At 40.0% G+C, this 22348-nt stretch overlaps 1 protein-coding gene across 3 annotated transcripts in view; it reads right to left on the reverse strand.

Moving 5' to 3' along the window:
* Positions 1-22348, reverse strand: part of phactr2 (phosphatase and actin regulator 2) — a 36291-nt gene continuing 13943 nt past the window's right edge. For 2 of the 3 annotated variants that reach the window (XM_054599688.1, XM_054599690.1), the window contains exons 2-12: positions 12542-12727; positions 11476-11550; positions 11072-11212; positions 7786-8305; positions 6906-7081; positions 6222-6378; positions 5300-5355; positions 2836-2897; positions 2213-2350; positions 1113-1189; positions 1-107 (exon numbers count right to left, since the gene is read on the reverse strand). In XM_054599688.1, coding sequence (XP_054455663.1) covers positions 92-107; positions 1113-1189; positions 2213-2350; positions 2836-2897; positions 5300-5355; positions 6222-6378; positions 6906-7081; positions 7786-8305; positions 11072-11212; positions 11476-11550; positions 12542-12727 — 1604 coding nt within the window. In that variant the 3' untranslated portion in view covers positions 1-91. Of the gene's footprint in view, positions 108-1112; positions 1190-2212; positions 2351-2835; positions 2898-5299; positions 5356-6221; positions 6379-6905; positions 7082-7785; positions 8306-11071; positions 11213-11475; positions 11551-12541; positions 12728-21364; positions 21495-22348 lie in introns of those variants that run through there. The other variant, XM_054599689.1, reaches the window with a different exon arrangement.

Below are 22348 nucleotides of genomic sequence, written 5' to 3' on the forward strand. Positions count from 1 at the left end.
TCTGGAGGGTCTGAGGGTCTGGAGGGGGGACTGCTGGGAGCTGTGGACCGGAGAGCTTGTGGTGCTGACGTCCAGCTGGCAGTGAGAACGCTTAGGGCCGATGGAATCTGGAAATACAAACACACAAGCGTGAAAATACAACACACATATAAACAATATAATATAATATCTAGAAATGAATCATACACACATTGTAGTTTAGGATTACATGGTTTGCAATAGGTTGTTAGCCCTCATTTGTTCCAACTTGATTTTTTTTTTTAAAGAGACAGCCCTAAACCACATCCAAAAAAAAGTTACTCAAAGCAAAATCTACTCAGTTTTATTATTCAGTAATGCATTCCATTACATACTGCTGCTGCGTTTTGAATCAAAATGGATCTTCACTAGGCACAAAAACACTCTTGTGACAAGGCTGCCCTTCAAAAATGAATTTATAGATTCCTTGAGCAGCAGCCAAAGGCTTTAGAGAATGAAAATTGTCTGGTGTAATGTTGTTTTGGAGTGTTTTTGTGCTGAGAATGTATCACTGCTGAAAAGATAAAAGCTGCTATTGGTTTCATCATTATCATAGAATACAAAAGATAAGATAAAATGTTATCTATCCAGAGGGAAATAGCTGTGCAGCAGTTGCAATGCAAAGTGGGAAAGTGCAAATATAAAACATGCATAAATAAAAGTCTCAGATAGCAATAACAACAAGCTGCAAAATCTAAAATATGTACAACGCCAAAATAAGGATCACAGTATGGCTTATAGGAATATAAACAGATAAATGGTTAAACGGTTCATAGTGTTCAGATTACACTTTTTTCTCAAATTGCAAAATAAATTAACATTTTTAACTAATATCAGTGAAGATTTTTGTAATTACATATTTTAACTGTGATACAATATGAATCCATGTCAAACAGATCTATGCTAAGAAACTGGAGTCAACCCAGGTGTGTCGATGATGGCTTTAATGTTACTGGTAATGGCTTTGGAGGATCAGGGTAAAATAAATATTGATCAACGTGAGCTAATAAACCGCAGGATTTGTGGTGATGAATCACTCATGTGTGAGTTACGGTCAGAGTCGACTAAATGGTGATCATCGACCGCACGAGTACCTGGTGAATTGTTTGCTGTCTTCGTGCACCTCCATCTCTCGGCTCTTAAACTCATTCAGCTCCTTACGGATAGCAGCCTGAGGGTCACACACACACGCACACACACACACACACACACACACACACACACACACACACACACACACACACACACACACACACACACACACACACACACACACACACACACACACACACACACACACACACACACACACACAAATCATAAGATGCAACTAGCAGGCAAAGTCAAGCCTTTCCACAAACACACACAAAATCTAAACACAGTGATAACACAGCTGTGTTTTCTACTCTAATAGCATTCAGTCTATGGCCTCATATTTGGAGTTTCTGAGCTATTTGTGAGTACTTTCCATAAATATGTAGCTGCAGATTTTGCTTCAGGGAACCAACCACAATTCATGATGTAATGTTGTAATGTGAAAGTCCAAAATTTAGCAGCAAACTTGTGCATTGTTCTTTGTTCCTTTAGGACTATGTAGATTTATTTTTGTCTGATTAGTGTATCCAGAAAGTTAGTTTTCATCCAACTTTACATGAAAAAAGTGTTTCATAGTGTGAAGTTCTCTTCCTCTTTCACTCAGTTTGCTTTGAGATTGATGCGGATTAAAGTTTGTGAGTGTTCAGTCTTCAGGAGGTCTATGTTTCTCTATGTTGTGTAGTTCTAATCATAGCCAGCAGAGGGCAGGCTTGACATAGAAACTGTATCGACACGTGTATCATCTCACTTAATGTAAGCTGAGGGAAACTTCATCAAGTGCAACTACAGCCTTCCCAGAAGAGAGGAGGCTTTTATGTCATCAGATAAATGATCAAGGTTTTGGAATTACACAGTCAACAATCACATGTGGGTGTAATGTCCAGGGTTACTGTTGGCCATGTGGTGTACTTTGACATCCCTTACCACCTGCAGTTCACTTGCATTTTCAGGCATAAAACTCAATGTTACACATTTTAAAAGTATGTAAACCACCTAGCATCAGCTAGATACGTTGATAACATAATAAAGGAAGATAAATAGTCAAACAGCAAGAAACAAATGGTCAAGATTTCACAATGCAGCGTATTAAGTGTCGTACCTTATCAGCAGGAGTAAGCCGTGTCCAGGGTTTGTCTGCCCGCCGGTCATAGTCTTTGGCGTCCGTTACCTCCACGTACTCGTTAAAACGCAGAATCCTGCGCGCGACGAGCTCTGCCACTGTAGGCCTCACACTCAGCTACACACACACACACCCACACACACACACACACACACACACACACACACACACACACACACACACACACCACACACACACACACACACACAAACACACACACACAGCAAAATAGAAATTAGACTATAAACATCAACATTCAAGAATGGTCCTCCCAGTGTTTTTCCTTTTAGTCTTAAGTTATAAGTCTAACTTACTGTATAAGCGGATATGCTTATGCATCGTTTTATTATTGTGCCCTGTATTTATTATTTTAAAAGGTTTCTAGGAAGGAAATGTTATCTTTAATCACAAGATCTTAGAGCTTAAAGACAAGTTTCACGTCCTTCTGTGTCCACTAGATGGGCTGATCTTTCCACACAAAGCATCTTTTCTGCCTCCTAACGTGACTCATAAGGTGGAGCAAAACATATTAGCAGCTAAAAATAGACTCACTGTCTCCTATCTGTTCTCTATTCTGTGTGTGTAGTTGGTGTTTACGGTACCTTTCTGGAGAGTCTCCTCTTAATCTCTTGCTTGGCTTCTTGCTCCTCTACTTCATTCTTTTCTGCATGCAGAAAAACCAACAGAGTTATTTCACAGCTACTGTGTCTGCAACAAGCTTCTGCTTCTATGTATAACAGCAAAATGTGATACGCCATATAAAAAATGCCGTGTGAATATATGTCCTTTGATTTCTTCAAGAGAAAGAACATGTGAGTTGAATCTGTAATGCATTCTCTCATGTGGCATCCTCATGGATGTATAATATATATACTGCACACTCACTCACTGAATGCATTTGGGCATGTAGACATGGTTACGACGATCTGCTGAAGATCAAACCAATCATCAGAATGGGGAAGAAATTCGATTCATGTGACTTTGAACTTGGCATAGTTGGTGCCAGACGGCCTGCTTTGAGTTCACAAACTGCTGATCTACTGATTTCAACACAATCCCATATCTTGGGTTTACAGAGAATGGTCCAAAAAAGAGAAAACACCCAGTGAGCTGCTGCTTACTGGGCAAGTTGCCTTGTTGATGGTAAAGAAGATTGGCCAGATTGGTTTGAGCTGATAGAAAGGCAACAGTAACTCAAAAAAAGGTGTGCAGACGATGCAGGAGACTTGCATCATGGATGTGCAGCCGAAAAATCTGCAACAACTGCATGGTTTTATCATGTCGATATGGACCTAAATCTCTGAGCATTGTTTACAGCACTTCGTTGAATCCATGCCAAGAAGAATTAAGGCAGTACTGAGACCCGGTACTTGTCGGATGTACCTAATAAAGTGGTCGGAGAGTGTATATGTCTGTGTAAACAACTTGAGGGTGACTTGGCCTGGGATGCTGCTAAACTCCTCAACCTCTAGCCGTCCCAACAGAGACTAAAATAGAAGCCATCTGAGATTCACAGCACAGAAACCAGTCACCTGACTCTCCTTTCCCATAATCAGAACAACTGTGCAGAGCAATTTTTTGCTTTCGGAGTTTCTTCCTAAATGAAAAGTCACGCAATAAATATGCGTCGTCTTGGTCTTCGTGCTGTACACGTCGGAGGGACTGAGGCTGTGTGTTACACTGTAAACCACGGTACTTAAAAACAATAACACCTCCAGATGGATGCCAAGCACTGAAGTCCAAAACCAACTGGTTGCAAAATCTGGGTTCAAAGGTAAACACATGGCCTTCAGCCCTCTTTATGTAAGTAGTTAAGTATTAACACGCCTGTCCATTGTGAAAGGTGAAGGTTAATCCTGGCAGTTTAATAGCTGTCGTATACTGTGAAGTTTTTTATGGAACCACTGTAGTAACAGAGGAATGAACCCGATCAGAAACACTGTTCAGATATCTTTAAGTTCATTTGTAGTCATGTTGTACCTATGAGTTATAAAACAATTCTATTTATATTTTGTCATATTTGTTATCGAGTTTCAAATTTAACGTCCTGTTTTGTATCCACTGGATACAAACTGGTTTATTGTAGGCTGCTATTTTCACTTATTTTACACTGAGCATAAAGCATATTTACTTAACTTTTAGGAGGATGAAAAGCAGTTTGAAACTGGTTTTGTTAGGCCAAGAGCAAAACAACTTTGAAATTATAATACTCAAAGTTTAAATGCTTCTTTTAAGTCTCTGAAATGCAAAATTGGCACAAAAAGCTATCAAGCAAACCGTCCATCAGGAGATTTCAGACCTGCTTTGTAGCCTGACAAACAAATATTATTTGACGGTTTATTTCATTTTTATTTGTAATGTGTGTATTGTGCACAATGCAACTCATATCTTTCTGTCCCGACTATCTGATTAATGAGACCTGGAACATCCATCTCCTTGCTCAGATATTAATGTTAGACAGACACATAATATTGATGTTGCAATTATGTCCATCAATACTCTTTCTTTCTACGAAGAATAAAAATGAACATTAGGACACATTCACAGAAAATAAAATCAGAACTTCTTTTTTCGTTTTCGAAATTCATAATGAACCATGTTTCTAGTTTTATCAACTGTAATCTCCAAACACTAAAAATGTGTAATTAGTAAAATATGGATCTTAACAATATATGTAGTTGTACTGCAGGAAATTACAAAACCAAAAGCCATCTTTAAATAAAATTGTATCACGAGATGTCCCTTCCTAATTGCAAGTTTGAGAGATACATATTTCTTTGGTGCTTAATATCTCTACCCAGTGTTAGAACAATTTTCACTGGCATGTGAACAAATGCCTGAAATGTATCATATGAGATTGTGCAACGCTGTTAACATGCTGTTGTGAATACAGTGAATACAGTTTGGCAACTAAAGCAGCGGCAACTGTAAACACATTTCCATGCAAACAGTTAGATTTTACATAAAAAATATGTGATGTTACTATTTAAGTTTCTAAACATTATGATAATCATGAAAATCAAATCACAACACCACTCAGGTTATTAGTGTATTTCAGAAACTTACGCTTGAGGATGTTCCTCTGCTCCAGCTCCTCTGTGCTGGGTCTTTGGCTCAGGCGCCTGAAAAGACAAAACTGTGATCACATACTTTTCCACAAGAAGATTTTATTTGACATTTATACAAATTTGCCTGTAGTCCTAAAAAAATGTTATGGTAGACTAATATATATATTTTTTGTACTTTTAGTGTTTTTCTATATACCAGTTTTCCTGATCATTTTTGGGATGATTTTTGTGATTTGTTATATACATTTAGTATTAATATGCATTCTTTATTCCTGAAAAAAACATTTCAAAAAAATCCTTTTTGGCAAATTATATAATACTATTATTTACAATCCTCTAGTTTCCTACTTTTTATGCAATTTAAAGATTTTTGATTTATGTAACTTATGATTCATAATTGGCCAGATGTTATATTTAATACATACGTATGGTATGCTTGTTTAATATTGATCTCGAAGATTCTAGTTGTTCAGCTCTGCTCTGATTGGGCCAATCAGCTGAGTAATGAATGGGTTTGTGTCTATAAACGGCTTGTTCTGCTTCATGATGGTGATTGAATAATTCCGAATCTCGTATAGAAATGCTGCGTATTTAAAATGACTACAAGCTTTTGTGTTTTACCACAGTGCACGGATCTCTTGTTAAATCCTATTGTATTTCACGCGCTTCTCTTGTTGTCTGTTTGCCACCAGCTTTTCTGTTTCATTTCGTAGAAGACAAAGCATTCCTTTTTTTTTGTGCATCATTTGTACCATCACACCGCCCACAGCTACACCAAAAAAAATTAACGGTCTCTGTTGTTACCTCACGTATCTACTACAAAAATTCACACCTTTGCCTCATTCTGAGCGTGTGTGTGTGTGTGTGTGTGTGTGTGTGTGTGTGTGTGTGTGTGTGTGTGTGTGTGTGTGTGTGTGTACCTGACTAGTTTGGAGCCTATCTGCTGGCGGAGCTCAAGTCTCTCAGTCTCGGAGCTCCTTGGCAGAATATTTTTCTCCTCAAGCTCTCTCTTGCTCGGACGGTTCCCCAGCTTCACGTTCAGAGTGTCTCGTCGGCGGATCTTCATGGCCAGAGGGCCTTTAACAAAGACACAACAGTAAGATCTAATAACTGGCTTCTTAACAACCTGCATGGACAACTGATATGCAACCGCAGTCATGGCGGCTTGTACACTGACAGTCCAAAAGATCAGCCTATAGCTAAAGATGTCCGCTGTTTGGGATATTCTAGAACCGACATGCTTAGCATCAACTATCAAGACACCCTGAAAGCCATTATGGTCTGTTTCTTCTGTTCCAAAGATTAACTGAACCCTAAGTGACCCTTAAAACAGAGGTCAGCTTGATATAAACCACAAACTGCAGGTGCTCAAGAGCATTACTTGTTGGAATGTTCAGATTGTGTGAAAGCCTAATGAACCTAATAAACTGGTGACTCTGTGTACTCTGAGGAACATGCATGTCTGTGTCAAATGTAAATAAAAACCTAGTACTGCTTGTTCCTTCTGGTTTTTAGCCAGCGTTTACAAAATCCATAGAATATCCTTAATGAAACCTCATACAAAGCCTAATACAAGTTCTAGGAGTACAAAATTAATCCCATACTGGTTGTGTACTCGTCCTCCTCCTCGTCTTCCTCCTCATCACGGTACAGGATTGGTCCGTCAGAGTCAGAGTCGCTAGTTGTGCTGTCTCTCGGCCTATCAGGGATCACCGTCACCATGGCCTGCTCCGTGTTCACGCTGAGGCCCTGTGGCCGTTCAGCTTGGGGCTTTGCAGACCTGCAGGAAACAATGACAAGACAGTGTGAGCTCTCATTTTAGAATTCAAACATAAATAATAATATTAATAATTAATAATACAAATAAAGAGACAAAATATCAAAAAATGGCTGTTACATGAGACATCATTAACCATCCCTGCAAGGACAACTATATTCATTCCTCTCTCTCTCTCTATTTATTTCTCCTTTTTCTCGCTTCTTCTTCTTTTTCTTCTTCTTCTTCTCTATCTCGATTCTCTTTTTCCTCCTCGCACCTCCAAACACTCACAGGAACCTAACACAACAGTCTGCCCTGCAGCGTCGCTAACACACACACACCTTACACCACATAATCGACATTGTATTCTTTAAAACTATTCATGTTTTGTTGGTTTTGCCCTGTCATTTGAATTATGTCAAGTAACCAAATGTAGTACTTTCTGTCTTGTCTATTGTCACATGTCATTTTTAGCTTCAATAAACATATATATTTTTTAAAAACAATATTTTTTGGTGAAATGGGACAAATCCTGAGATCTGTAAATGTCAATATATTATTGCACTCAATGAATTAAAAAAAAATATATATTTTCAGACTTTATCAAGTGACTACAGTAAGACTACTATGTATAAATGTACTCTAGGTGTAAAGAAAATGATATGCAGAGAAAATGGACATGAGGAATGTTTCACCAACATCTCATGTCCTTACTACATTTTTACCTCGGGCCGTTCTCCACAGCGGACTCCGTTTCTCCTTTCTTCTTCTCTTCCTCTCCACCCTCCCCTCCCGTTTTCCCCCGTTTCTCCCCCTGTGAGCCGCTGCCCGTCCCTCCCACTGTGAAAGAAGTGTCCTCTGTGGCGGTGTTGATATGGGGAGACTGGGTCTCCTCTCCCGCAGTGGAGGTATTGGGAACATATTTAGGCTGTGGAGCAGGTTGAGAAGCAGCCTGAGCTCCCTCTGTGTCATTGCCTGAGGCTTTAGATGAGGCAGGCTTGGTGTCTGAGGAAAGGAGCGAGGACTTTAACTCCCCAGGCTGACTAGAAGTCTCTGCGGGCGCCTTGTGAGGTACGGAGGAAGAGGTGGGAGTGTTTGCTTTCCGGTTCGTCCTTGAATCGGTTCCCTCAGTCTGTGCTAAAGCGTCCTTAGATGCACGAGAACGAAGGGTGGAAGTGGAGGTGGAGGTGGAGGCTGGGCTGTTTTTTGCTGTCAATCCAGTCTTCTTTGGATGGGAGGATTTGGCTGAGGAGAAACAGGAGCGAGAGAAATATTAATTAATTAAATTAATTAAATATTTCCTCCAGATGCTCCAATTTCCTCCAATAGAAGACACACAGGTTACATAAAGAAAAACTCTCAATCCTCTGTACGTGTGAACCCTGTCCTATCTATACATATTCTATGTCTTAAACTAGTATTTAGTCCAATTTAAAGCACATTTAGAAATCTTTTTTGCAGTTAAAAAAAAATTGTCATTGTGTTTATAAATGTAGAGTTTATATTGTTTTGATTATTAAAAAGGAAGAAAAAAAGAAACATAATAAATGCTCCTTTTTTTCCCCAACAAGAGAACAAGAACAAGAGAAAAAATTGCCAAACGTTTGCACTGTAGCAAATAAGTGATGGCCAGACAGCGTCTTGTTAGAAGTTATATTGAAGAGTAAGGACAAAACCAACATCTAAAAATACATCTTTTGGTTGCTGATTTTCCCACAAAAGGTCAGAATATTTTCGTTATAAAACAACCATTTCTAATAATTCTCTATCATTAAACCTGCGTTAAATATATAATACTTAAAGTCATATTGAATGAAATAGTCCTTTGAATGTCTGTGAAGTGTCTTTGTGTGCTGGTAAACACAGCCTGAGGAGAGGACAGTACTTAACAAGTTATTAAAACACTAAGAAAACAACTTTTGTCCCACTTCCTCAATAACTCAAAATAAATTATACAGAAGCCTCCAGAAGAGACTGCATGAACATCACATGCAACAGTCTGCTCTGGGCTGTGTGCTGCTTAGTTCCATCATGCAAAGGAGTAAACGCGCGCACACACACACACACACACACACACACACACACACACACACACACACACACACACACACACACACACACACACACACACACACACACACACACACACACACACACACACACACACACACACACACACACACACACACACGATAAAGAGAGATGATCATGCCCTTACATCATGCAATCAATCAAAACTACATGAGCTTGTCGGAGCTCGTTTTATAAAAGGCCATGCTACACTGACCTCAGTCACACTCACTGACACACACACACACACACACACACACACACACACACACACACACACACACACACACACACACACATATACGCAGAGTTGTATCGGGTATTTACAGAGCTGGACAAACACATTTTCACTTCTGCTTTCTCCGAAACAGAAATCAAAAACATTTCAAAAGTTACTCACACCACTGCAAATCTCTTCTAATAAGGAAGGGACACAATCAAGAGGATGAGACAGCTACTATTTTGTATCGACTTGACAGAAGCTCGACTTGACTAACTCTTCCGACACCTGACGCCATGGTTTACAGGTTCGGACGGCTTTATTGCGAGTCTTCATTCCCTTCAAACAGCGATACAAACACATATTTCCATGCAGGGAGACAGGCAGGAACACTGACAGGCAAACTGGCTTCAGTCCCAAACTAGCTGAACTTACCAATCCCGCGACTAGTGTTGTTGTTAGTGCTCCTTGGGTTAGGTTTAGCTTGAGTGGATGAGCCTGTCTTGCCTGTGGTTTTGGCAGTCTTTTTAGTCCCAGAAGCACCGTCTCTGTGCTTGGTTGTGGCTGCAGTGCCACCTGCCGGTTTGGACGAGGCGGGCAGAGTGGGGCTTTGCTGTTTTTTAGCTTGAGCGTCTCGAGGTCGCACGTGCTTGGCCCGGGTGAGGGGTTTAGTATCGCGCCTTTCTGAGCAAATCAGTGGAGGCAGGATGGTATTTAGAGGGTTAAAATAAGGGACTGAAAGATAAAAGATGCACATCTGTGTAGACGGATGCATAGAATGGACATGAAGGAAAGCAAAGAAAGAGATACTGATAGATAAGAGGTGAGATGGACAGAGATGCTGCTGATGAGAGACAGCGTTTGATCGGTTAGGCTTGGGCAAGAATTATTGAGAATCTATCAAAATGACTAATGTATAAGGCTTGGTATATGACAGATAGAATACCCATTAACCTTCCCCCATCCTCCACTGTAAAGGCATGTGCGTTCTGCTACTGTATTTGTTGCCTGTGGCTCTCGGATTATCGACAAACGAACAAACAAATGGCTCTGAGTTCAATGCTAACAGGGTTGAGAAGAGAAGAAAACAACACTTAGGCAGCATCAGACAGAAGAACAGTGGCCTGTCTCCTGAGGGAGAAGGAGGCATTAGGAGAAGGCTCCTGCTCTGTTCAGACTGTGAACGCCTGCTGCAGGCCGATTACAATGGGAATATCTATCTGAAGACATTAGACCCTGTCAGAGATCCCACAGGGGATTAAGTATCAGCCAGAAAAATGCTGCTGGTACAAACAACCGAGAGGAAAAGCCTTCAAAGAAAAAAACATCTAAAAAAAGCTGTGATTGTTAGGTCTAGCATATAAATATACATTGTCTTTGATGTCTACTGGACACATTAACACCACCGTGGATACAGAATATCTCCATGTTCAAGAGAAAGCATTAAAAAAAAAAATCATGATTATTCACGATGAAACTGGAGAGAAAGAACTTCTTTGTTACTATTTTCTCTCATTTCTTTGTATATGTTCTTGTTTTTTTCCCTTCTACGGTATGTGTAAGAGTGACAAATTCTTTATTCCACAAAAAAATCTAATTTAAGTTTGTAATATACAAGTGAGAAACTATTATGCCATGTTATTATGAAGTGTCAACTAGTAGAGAGAGCCCCTGGTGTCACAAAAGCCTCGGTTAGACACAGTGACTCATCCAAAAGTTACCTGTTTTGTCCTCAGTGCCGTCGGGCCCGGTGGCCTGTTCCTCCAGCGCTGTTTCTGGAGACTCAATGTCAACTTTGACCTCCTCTGATGTCACACCAGATGTGGCGTGCCCATTCAGATTTTCACTGTTGATCGTTTCATCTAGAGGACACAAACAATAGTTACCAGCTTAATGATAAAGCTTTGGATAAAAGCTAAATGACTGTAATGTAATGTAATGTAATGAAATCTTCTGCTTTTCAGAGGTGTTCAATTGCACAACGGCAGAGGTCAAACTCTGATGAAAGTTCTGCTTTTACTGGCAACAGGCAAATGTAATCACATTTGACGAAGTTGAACTTCAAGTGTAAAGGACTTAGGTGAGAATAAATGAATGAAGAAACATGTGAATGTATCAGACAAACCTTGGTCAAGGATGAGAACTCCTTTCTTGATGAGCTCCTCCCTCGTTTGTCTGGTGGAGATTTTTCTCTCCAGAACTGAAAGATCAACAAGATCAAGGCCTTTATCTCGTCCTTCAGTTATAGCAATGACATTTAAACAGAATTTTACAAACGCATTGCACAACTGCTACTTTCCTCTTCTCATTGCTAAATCACACGTGTCAGTGCCACTTTGTCAAAGATGAGGAACTAAGCCACTTCTGTTGTCCTGCTGCAAACTAACTGCTGCTGTGTTTCTCTAATTAGGAATCCACCTGCCTTTTTCACAGCGAGATCTGCACACAGCTGAGACGCAGAACGAGTGTGCTCAGAGTTGATCTTACAATTAGAACAAATAATCGATTAGTCGATCGTCAAACAAATAATCCGCGACAATTTAGATAATAAACATTATCTGATTTGAACTTCTCAGATGTGGGAATATGGTGTTTTTCTTTGTCATATGACAGTGAAGTAAATACTGTATATTGGAGAGATGGTTGGATGAAACAAGGAATCTTAAGACATCTCCTTGGTCTCTGGGAAATAATACTAGCCATTTTTCGCTACCATTATATCTGAAATTTGCTAGATTGTCAGAAAATATGCAGCCCTACAAACAAAGCTTAGATTGGTCTTGCCAACTCCATAAAATATAAAGACCAAACAAGCCAAACAATTTTGGCTCCAAAACAATTTTATATTTCAGTTTCAATGTCCATGTTTGTTTTCACTTCCAAATACAAGGTTTAAATAACTGGGTTCACACATTTTAAAATGTGCATAATGGAGAAATGATACACTTGAGCCATGAAGAAAAAGTGCTTTTTGTATTTACTTCTGTTCCTTTTTATTTCCCAGCCAACGCTTCAGGAATTTATCAGTGAGACAAACACGCTTCACTCTTTTCCATTTAAAGCTCCTCTGGGTGCCTCATTGCGCACACACACACACACACACAGACACAGACACACACAGACACACAGACACACACACACACACAGACACAGACACACACACACACACACACACACGTCAGACGTCCTACCTTTGGAGAGATCCTGGAACTTGTCGCTGGTCTTCTTCTTCCTCCACTTCCACGGTTTGAACAGTTTTCCTATTGACGACAGCTTCCCTCGCTGCTGCCGTGTTGCAGTGGCATTCTGGGTATTGGTGGCGCTGTCCACCACCACGTCACAGCTGGCCAGTGATGATGATTTCTCCAACCCATCAACTACAAGACACACATGCAAAAATACAAAAAACAGAACATCAGCACCATGAAACAAACACAAGCATGCACTACAGTTCCCTACATGCACCAGAAGAAGCTTTATGTCTTGGTATGCATGGAGATAATACATCATGTGATAAACAATAATGTGTTCTGTTAACAGCTAATTCTGGACTTGAATGTGTTCGGGAACACTAGATCCAGATTAACTTCAAGCAAACAAAGCCGGCTTTTCACTTGTTCATTTTGCAAAACACCGACTAGTTTCATTAATATCCCTGTTATCATATGAAATAAAAGATGTTGATGAACCCACAGGATAACTCATGATACATTCAATATCTGGCCGACATTAAAATGTTATAAGGGCACATTGCAACTTAAGTCCCTATGTGTTTATAATGTGCTGTACTGAAGTGGTTACCTTACTAATATCATGATGTTTAACAAGACAGGATTCAATAAGAAAAGAAAATGTCATTGTTTTTCTGAACGTAAAGATTTATCTATTGATTCACCTTAAAAATACTTGACTGAAACAATTTGCATAGGTAAAGACGCCTCTTTTGTTGAACTTAATATATGCCTTGTTTTAAACCGCCTGTGGTATGCGAACACTTAAAGACCTTTTTTTCGCTGTAGATTGATGCAGCAATCTCTTGTTTCTCTCAGCATTCAACGGCTTTGCAAGAATATCAGTCCTAACTTTGTCTCTGTACAGTATTTGCAGTGTATGTGTGTGTGTGTGTGTGTGTGTGTGTGTGTGTGTGTGTGTGTGTGTGTGTGTGTGTGTGTGTGTGTGTGTGTGTGTCTTGGCTAGATCCCTGTCCTTCCTCAACTCCTCCTCTTCCTGTTGAAAGATTATAAGTCCTGTGAACCCTCTGGAAGACTGCAGACACCGTGCAGATGGTGCGTGTGTTTATGTGTGTGTGTGTGTGTGTGTGTGTGTGTGTGTGTGTGTGTGTGTGTGTGTGTGTGTGTGTGTGTGTGTGTGTGTGTGCGTGTGTGTGTGTGTGTGTGTGTGTGTGTGTGTGTCTGTCATGCCGGAACCTCACAGAGGAAGGAGAGGTGGTGTGTGATTTCTCAGATTCAAGCAGAGGAAGGTTTTTGTTTTTTCAGTTCTGCTGACTCGCTCTCTGGGGAGCCCAGCAGGGATCAAAAGGTTATTATCTCTGCGTACAAACTTTAAGTAATTTTTCTCCTGTATATCATAATTTGTACCTTGAAATTACTAAATTAATTCCCTTAAAAGGAATGTCAAGTTATTGAAACAGCTATGAGCTGAAGTTTGAGTCGGAGTCTGGTCAGGACAGTTAGGGAAAGATGACAGCAGGTTAGCAGTTGTTTTAGTGAACAGATTCCCTCAAAATAGTTATTTTTTTATTTGTTAAAAAGATTACTCCACTGATTTAGCATTACACTCTAATGACATTGTTGGACTGCAGCAAAACCAGAGATATTGTCTTGTTTTATTCCATGCATTCTTCTTCCTTGTGAAAACCAGATGCCTTCATCACTCATGGTGCAATTCAACCACCGACAGTTTGGGCTCGATATTGTGCTGGCCACTGAGTTTAAATACCGAGCTGAGAGGATTTTCAAAATGGACGGTGTTTATTTTGATTCGTAATAAAGTTAAGGATTTAAAAATGGGATGTTTCATTTTGCACAAACTTCTTTTTTTATTTCTACCGATCTTGAATCCAAAAACACTTATCATTGTCATGTCGCTTGCTGCTCCTAAGGTTTGGTAATGTTTAATTACATTTTTTATCATTCCATTATCCATCTTCCATAACCGCTTATCCAGTTAAGGGTCGCGGGGGTGCTGGAGCCGATCCCAGCTGTCAATGGGCGAAGGCAGGGTACACCCTGGACAGGTCGCCAGCCTATCACAGGGCAGACATATAGAGACAAACAACCATTCACACTCACATTCACACCTACGGGCAATTTAGAGTCTTCAATGAACCTAAGCTGCATGTCTTTGGACTGTGGGAGGAAGCCGGAGAACCCGGAGAGAACCCACGCTGACACGGGGAGAACATGCAAACTCCACACAGAAGGTTGTCTGGCCCGGGAATTGAACCCGGGCCCCTCTTGCTGTGAGGCGACAGTGCTAACCACTACACCACCGTGCAGCCATCATTCCATTATTTCCTGTTTTATTTTATTTTACTTATTACTTATCTCTCCTCTTGTTTCAGCAACTTCACTTCCTACCCTTGTGTATTTTCCCGCCTGTGTGATTGTATCCCCCCATTAGATTCACCTGTGCATTATTATCCTCACCCCTCCTGTGTATTTAGTCTGTGTGTTTGTCCGTCTGTGTACCAGTTCGTCTTTGTCCCCCCCAAGTCAAGCTTTCCAGCAATCTTCTTAGTGTTTCTGGGTTTTTTCTGATCTCTGCCTGCTTTGTTTGCATGATTACCTGACGGATCTCTGCTGTGTACCGAACCTGTTTGATAAGTAAAGACTGTCTTACTGCACCTAGTCTGGCTCTCTGGGTCGTTCCTTTGAGTCATGTTTTTACTGTACCACACTGCACTGACTGGATCCTTATGTCTGTTAATTAAGTTTTAACAAGTACTGTGCATTTAATTAAAAATACTGGAGGAAAATTTGATTAAATCATTGCACAACATCAATGTCGAGGATATGGTGTTTGTTTGCATGTTATTATCGTGTGCACATGTCCTTCTAAGACACGCTGACCTGACCTCATCTCTTTCACAAACACAGGAATTTTTTAATACATGAACATATCAGAGAGCAGGACGGTAGGAGGGATTTAATTCAAGTTTCCTTCACGGGCTAGTCTTAACCTTTAGCTGTTAGAAAATGCGAGCACATACAGTAGAGTAATGAGACTGAATCAGATGTTTGATGCTGATGGGTAAAAATCCAAAGACGTCCTTCTCAATAACTTCTGACAGAAACATAATAAAAGTTGGTTGAAAAGGCAACAGTGCAGTGTTTTCTCAAATCCATTTAAGAGGCTTATGCAGCAACATAGTCAGCAGAAAAACAGCTGAAAACACACTCGGCAACATTTATAAAGAATTATTAGTTAGTGCTGTTGCACAACAGCACAAAGCCAGCGTTTAAAAGGTAAATCAAAAGAATGCAGTTGAATGCCAGGAATTGGAAAAACACAATTTCTGAACTTATGTGTAATATTTTCTCATCTGATGAAGCTAATCTGTATCCTGGTCTTCAGCTCAATTGTAAACAAGGCTTGAGGCATCATGTCGTCAGGAGAGTTATGTCATCAAGAAACAGATGTCTCATCAGCCTAAATTATGAAGTAGGCTGATGTTTGTTTTGACTTTACAAGTCTACAATTTCAATATTGATTTGCGGCAGTTATGACATAACTTAATTTTTCATTAGAAATATTCAAATGATTAAGGTGTGATTTTGCAGGGATCTGTACCAAACAAATATGTATTAAGTCTGTAGAATAATAAGTGTAGGCCAGGAAATATTTTCAGCACAGTATTTAATTTAAAATACTATTTTGACATACTTTAAGCAATAATTGATCCTCCTGCAGTTTAAAAATTGCAATAGGCAAAATGTTGAATTATTTGTGCAGACCAATAATGAAGTGGGGCTCCAATAAGGAAAAGAAACACTGCAGCATCTTCGTTTTCTTAAAGTATGTAAAATCACAGCATGACATACACATCTATGCAGGTATGACTGCTCTCAGGATTTTGCTCACCTTACGACCCTGACTGTTGAGGGATGGAGCAAAACAACATTTAAATACACAAACAGGGCAATTAAAAGCACAAAAACCAAAAGCAGAGACATGGAAAAGTGCATTACAGAGGCTAGTACATGCTCTCCCCAGACACCAATTTAATTCTCCCTCTCGCACACACACGTATACATCCACACACACACACACACACACACACACACACACACACACACACACACTCTCATTTCCTGTTCCTGTGTTGATATTAAATCGCAACAATAGGTGCATTTCAGCAGCTGCTTTGTGCAGCTAATGATGGGAAAATCAGTAACAACGATTATTCATCACCATTAGCCCACCGATTAAACCTCTAGTGCAACCAAACAGGGACAATGGACGGACTTATGAGGAAGAGAAAGGAAAAGAGAAACAGTCGAGAGGAACGAGAGAAAGATTTATGTTGACTCAGAGAAAGGAGAAGAGAAAATAGATAAAGAGTGAACTGACAGCATCAACAGACAAATGCTTCATTACTTTCTGAATAAATGTTTATATTGTTCATTAGAGCGGCTGAAGCCAAATCAGAGCCAGATGGATCACATTTTTGAGATCTGACACCGATACGTGTCATGTTGCAATACAGGAAATTGATATTTTCAGAGGCATGAAGTCCAAAGACACAAGTGTTCATTTGCAAAAAAATCTCAATGGAGAGCAACTTAACACCAAAACATCCTGTTATTCTACCTTTACACAACTTTGCTATGCGTTAAAAGACATTTACTTTAGCTTTAATGTTACATTTTCAGACATTAGAAGCACTACAAGTACGTTAATTATATTTTTGAAGAAAATTAAGGAAATGCCAAGTAGCATACCTCATCTTATCAATTGTTTGAGATGAATAAATTCAATAAATATTAATGTATCCTTAATTCCACACAGCAGCAGAACTTTAAACTACAATTGAGAATGTGCCTGTATTTATTCACTTCATTTTGATGTTATGGAAGGATGTTGCTGTTCGTTGGGAACAACTGCTCTAAACTCCCCCAAAACAAGGCTGACACCCCAACAAGAACGACAGCATTATTCGTTTCAGGAAGTGACAAAACTCTCTAGCCGCTAGAGAGGAGCAAATAAGTAAGTCAGGTGACGTTATTTTTGAGCATGTGGTCAGAGTGAGGTTGATGTAGATGGACAAAACATTAGACTTTAACACAAGAGACTGCAGATTGTTTCCCGTTTCCAAACCGACAGTCAATTCTATTTTTTATTTTTTTAAAGCATGACACAACAATCGTTCCCTCACCGTATGATAACCATGACGACAAACGTTCCCTAACCTTATGAATGCTTATTTTAACCATAATCATTCCCTCACTCAAACCAATCTTTTTTTTTGTGCATAAACCTAAAAAAAACCTGGACCGCAGCAGCCCTTTGACCCCTCCACAGCCTGACATAAATACAAAAAAAAAACTGTCAGCAACCAAAGGAAGTAACAGCATCAACCACCATCAGTAAACAGAGGGCTAAAGAGTGCAATACAGCTTGGCATGAGCCTCAGAAAGGCAAAGTTGTACATATATATATATACATATATATATATATATATATATATATATATGACAAACAAAATATAACGGCACATCCGCTTCAACAAGGAAATATAAAAGGTTGGCAAATCAGAGCTTCAGTTTATTAATCTGTTGATAAATACAACAGTAAGTATTATGCAAAACCTGAGTTATGAAAATTAAAGTCCAGTCATACACACAATAACTGCAAAGAATCAGTTTTTCAGCAATCCTGCATTTCAGGCGAGACAGATCCATCCAAGAAAAGCAAAATAATACTGACTGCAGCTTTTTAATCACAGCAATGTGGCTCCAATCCACCTCAGGTTAACTCAGGGATGTTATTACACTTTACAGCCGCTGCTGACTCGACTCAATCATGATTCCACATTGGATTTCACACTGAGGCCTTTTTTTTTTATTTTTGGAACAGATGACTCGCAATGTCATGCTAGAGGGGTGAGTCAGGATTTGGATATGAAGCAGCTGTGAAAAACGAGCGGGATAATCGGAAACACAACTTGAGGCAAGACAGACTTCTCAATGAAGCAATCACACAGGAGTAAGTGAACTGTTTAGCTTCAGCTAAAAAACTGGAAAGAAAATAAATGTAATATTAAGGTTAAAGTGGTGATGTTTTGTGACAAAGTCAGTGTGACGGCCCCTCTGTCTGTGTCTGTGCTCTTTTTCTCCAGGGCTGCAGACCTGATTGAGGACTAACTAGTGGAATTGGACACACCTGGGACCGTTGTGCCCCATATGCATTAAAGTTTGAGCAGCTAAAGTCATTTGTTGGCAGATCTTCTCTCACCCAAAAGCTTTGTCTGGTTTCTTTTCTGTGTTTTTACAGCACAAAACCCATGCAGCACATTGCCACGCATCCACTTCCTACACTACTGACTTTGCAGATTCCTCCCCTCTATTTCTTCGACTTGGACTTTTTATTTTGGATACAAAAATTCCGTCATTTGTTGAGTATACCCGTGTGGATCTCACATTGTCACAGTTTAAGAGCCAGGCTGTGACAGCACAGCATGTTCTCATTTCAGCCGTTATGGCAGGAACATGTGTCGAGGAGGAGGAGGAGGAGGACGGGGAGGAGGGGGAAAGGGAGAGGCTTCCTTCCTTCACTGCAAGTCACCGGGGGACAGAGGAAGAGGGAGAAAGAGGCAAAGAGAGACAAAACAGAGGAGAAGACGGAGAGAGCTGGAAACTGAGGTGGGGCAAAAATAAAAAGTGGGAAGTCAAAAGAGAAGGAGTGCAGAAACTTGCAGAGAAAGAAGAAGAAGAAGAAGAAAATAAGGCAAAAAAAAGAGGTGTTGGATGAGAGGCGGAGGAGGGAGGGGCGACACTGGGCATTAGCTGATGTTGTAACACTTGGGTCATTTCTTCCAAACTTTTTCTCTCCAATGTAGGCCAGAGAAGCACAGCACTGTTTAACTCATGATACTCACAGGGGTCTGCTGAGGCAGCCAGAGTAACAGACCCAAAAGAAATCAAAGAGGAGACTTCATAAGTGTTTAAACGCACAGTCATCGTAACTCATTAAGGCCGAGAGAGGTGATCAGTTTGATATTAATGATCTTTCAATAAGACCCTGACAGATCATTTCCCCGTCCTGCTCTTAGTTCTGTAGATTCAGCATTTAAAGCACAGCATCATAATGTAACCCATAACGCTGAGCGTATAGAGGTCATTATTACAGCCTCGGGTCTCTATGCATGTTAGCTTAAGTGTGCTACAAAAACAGTCTGAGTCTTTACTTTAAATGCTGACAGCGAAATTAAAAAAAGGATCCAGTTTTGTTTTCATCCGGAGTCCTTCCTCTTTCCTGTGCCTCGCTGCCTTAAAGTGTTTCCCATAAAAAATGTGAGCAAATGGGAAATGTTGCTTTTTATGGCTCATGGACAGACAAAGGACTACAGATGACAAAGAATAAAACTATTTGGAAGTGTGGAGGTACAGCACGTTCTCACACACAGCTGTGATAACATAGTCCCATATTTCATATTTTAAGCCTTTATGTGACTCTGTGTTTCATCTGGAGTGAAGATGTTCATGATTCATCCATCCGTTAGTTTACTTATCTTCAGTTATAGGCTAGACGACCTTTTCATGTATATGACAACCGGGTAAATCCATCTGCTGAGGAAGAGTATGAACAGCAACGGAGCAGACCATGTGTGTTTTTTCAGCTAGCAAAATTATTATTTATATCAGGAGATATCAGGTCTCAACCCACCTGACTACATTTAGGAGATTTTGGAGTGACATTTTAGACATTTTTTTCTTAGTAGTCTTAGTAGTTTGTTTTGTGAGTGTTATGGATCCACTATCCAAGTATAGATCAAAAAAATAATAATAATAATATGACATTGCATTGGTACAAGTGAGGTTTTGCTGATTTTAAAAAGGCATAAAATGAATCAATTCATTGAATAGATAATATGAAGAATAATCAATAAGTAAATCGTCAGTCTTTTCTGTAACTTTTCAACAACAACAACAACAACAACAACTATGTGGCCCCCAACATGTGCTGCCTCTCTCCTTTGCACATCATTTTATACTGAACAATTTTGAGGATTTTGAAAGCTGGTTGGACAACAACAACAAAGGGCAATATGATAACAGCATCTGGGACATTTTGACGAGCATTTAATAAACAATAAGTAATAATAAACTGAAGCCATAGTGAGATCTCCGGTCCTTCTATAAAACCTAAACTATAACTGATGTTGTTGTTTTCTTGTGAAGCATTTGCAAAGATTATAGACTCACATGATGAAGAATATGATTTAGTTTTTCCATAATTAAAAAAAAGGTGCTTATTGTGAATGAAATGAGCTTCAGATAGTCCTCAGTTCAATCTCTGGTCTCCTGCAGAAAACAAAAACAAAACTAGACTCGAGTCAAACTGGTTGTTAAACACATAAACTCCTCAAAACCAAACAGAGCACTTCATCATCCATCCATCTCTCTCTCCATCTCTCTCTCTCTCTCTCTCTCTCTCTCTGCAGCAGCTCTCTTTCTGGCTGTTTCAACAGTTGGGCAGCCGGAGATGCATTTAGAAATAAACGAGAAGGATGCACTAAAAAAAAAAAAAAAAAAAAAAAAAAAAAAAAAAAAAAAAAAAAAAAAAAGCGCGTCTGAGGGAGCTAACTTCCTCGTAGCATGCACGAGATGTTTTCGATGAAATGTTATACAAAGAAAGTAAAATGAGCAGAGAGCGGAATGTGTGTGTGTGTGTGTGTGTGTGTGTGTGTGTGTGTGTGTGTGTGTGTGTGTGTGTGTGTGTGTGTGTGTGTGTGTGTGTGAGACAACAGGTATGTGTGTGCCTGCACTCACCGCTGGCGGGCTGCGACACGGCAGACACAGCGGTCTGACCCATATTCAGCTCCTCCGGACCGACAACCCCTCCAAACCCCTCCACCACCCAGATCAGGGGCTCCTGTCGCCGCTTAAATCCCCTCCGAGGCCGCCGAGTGAGTTCATTTTCCACCGCGTCCACCCCACCCACCCACACCCCACAAAAAGAAACCAAAAAAAAAAAAGAATACAAAGTTTCAGATCTGTGATGGTTGAGTTTCTGGAAACTTGGTTGAGTGACTGAGTGACTGACTGAGTCGCTACAACGTCGTAACTTCCCCTCCCTCCTCCCTTTTCCTCCCCCTCCCTCCCTCCTCCTCCTCCTCCTCCTCCTCCTGTGAGCAGCTGAAGAATGCCTCTCATTCCTCCGTGCAGATTAGAGGCGCTGCTCGTGGGGGTCAAAAGGGGGGGATGAGGTCCGACACCTTCGGCCACTTGTTTACACAGTGATGGAGGAGATATTACAATATTCAATGCAACAATGTCAACAACAACAACAAAAAGAAGTGGCATTCAAAATCAAAAAGTAAAAGTCCTCTCTACTTTATACTCTGCAAAAAAGGAGATATTTGTCAGATACTGTTGACATGTCAAATCAATATGATGCTGTTATGAAATAAAAGCATTTGTATTGTGATCCCTTACAAAAATCTGATCTGGGTTGGGCTCTTTGCCAAGTTTCGGTTATGTATGAGTGATTTCCCCCCTCTAAACTGCTCAGATGGTTTCATTTAAATACCAGTTTGAGGCCCAAAAAAGGGTCAAATCAGCCATTATTTAACAAAAAAAAGTTTTGTTTTTCTTCTTTTCTTTTCCCATTAATCGTCTCATGACCCCTCAAATGTGTATGGTGACCTTTTAGGAGGAACTGAACCCTGGGTTGGAAACCACTGGATGAAATTACGTAACTATATATAAAGTGGATAAAGTAGCTCATCTCCAGCCAGAAACAAAACTGAAAGG

This window comes from Anoplopoma fimbria, chromosome 6 (assembly GCF_027596085.1).
Source record: "Anoplopoma fimbria isolate UVic2021 breed Golden Eagle Sablefish chromosome 6, Afim_UVic_2022, whole genome shotgun sequence".
Lineage (NCBI taxonomy): Eukaryota > Metazoa > Chordata > Actinopteri > Perciformes > Anoplopomatidae > Anoplopoma > Anoplopoma fimbria.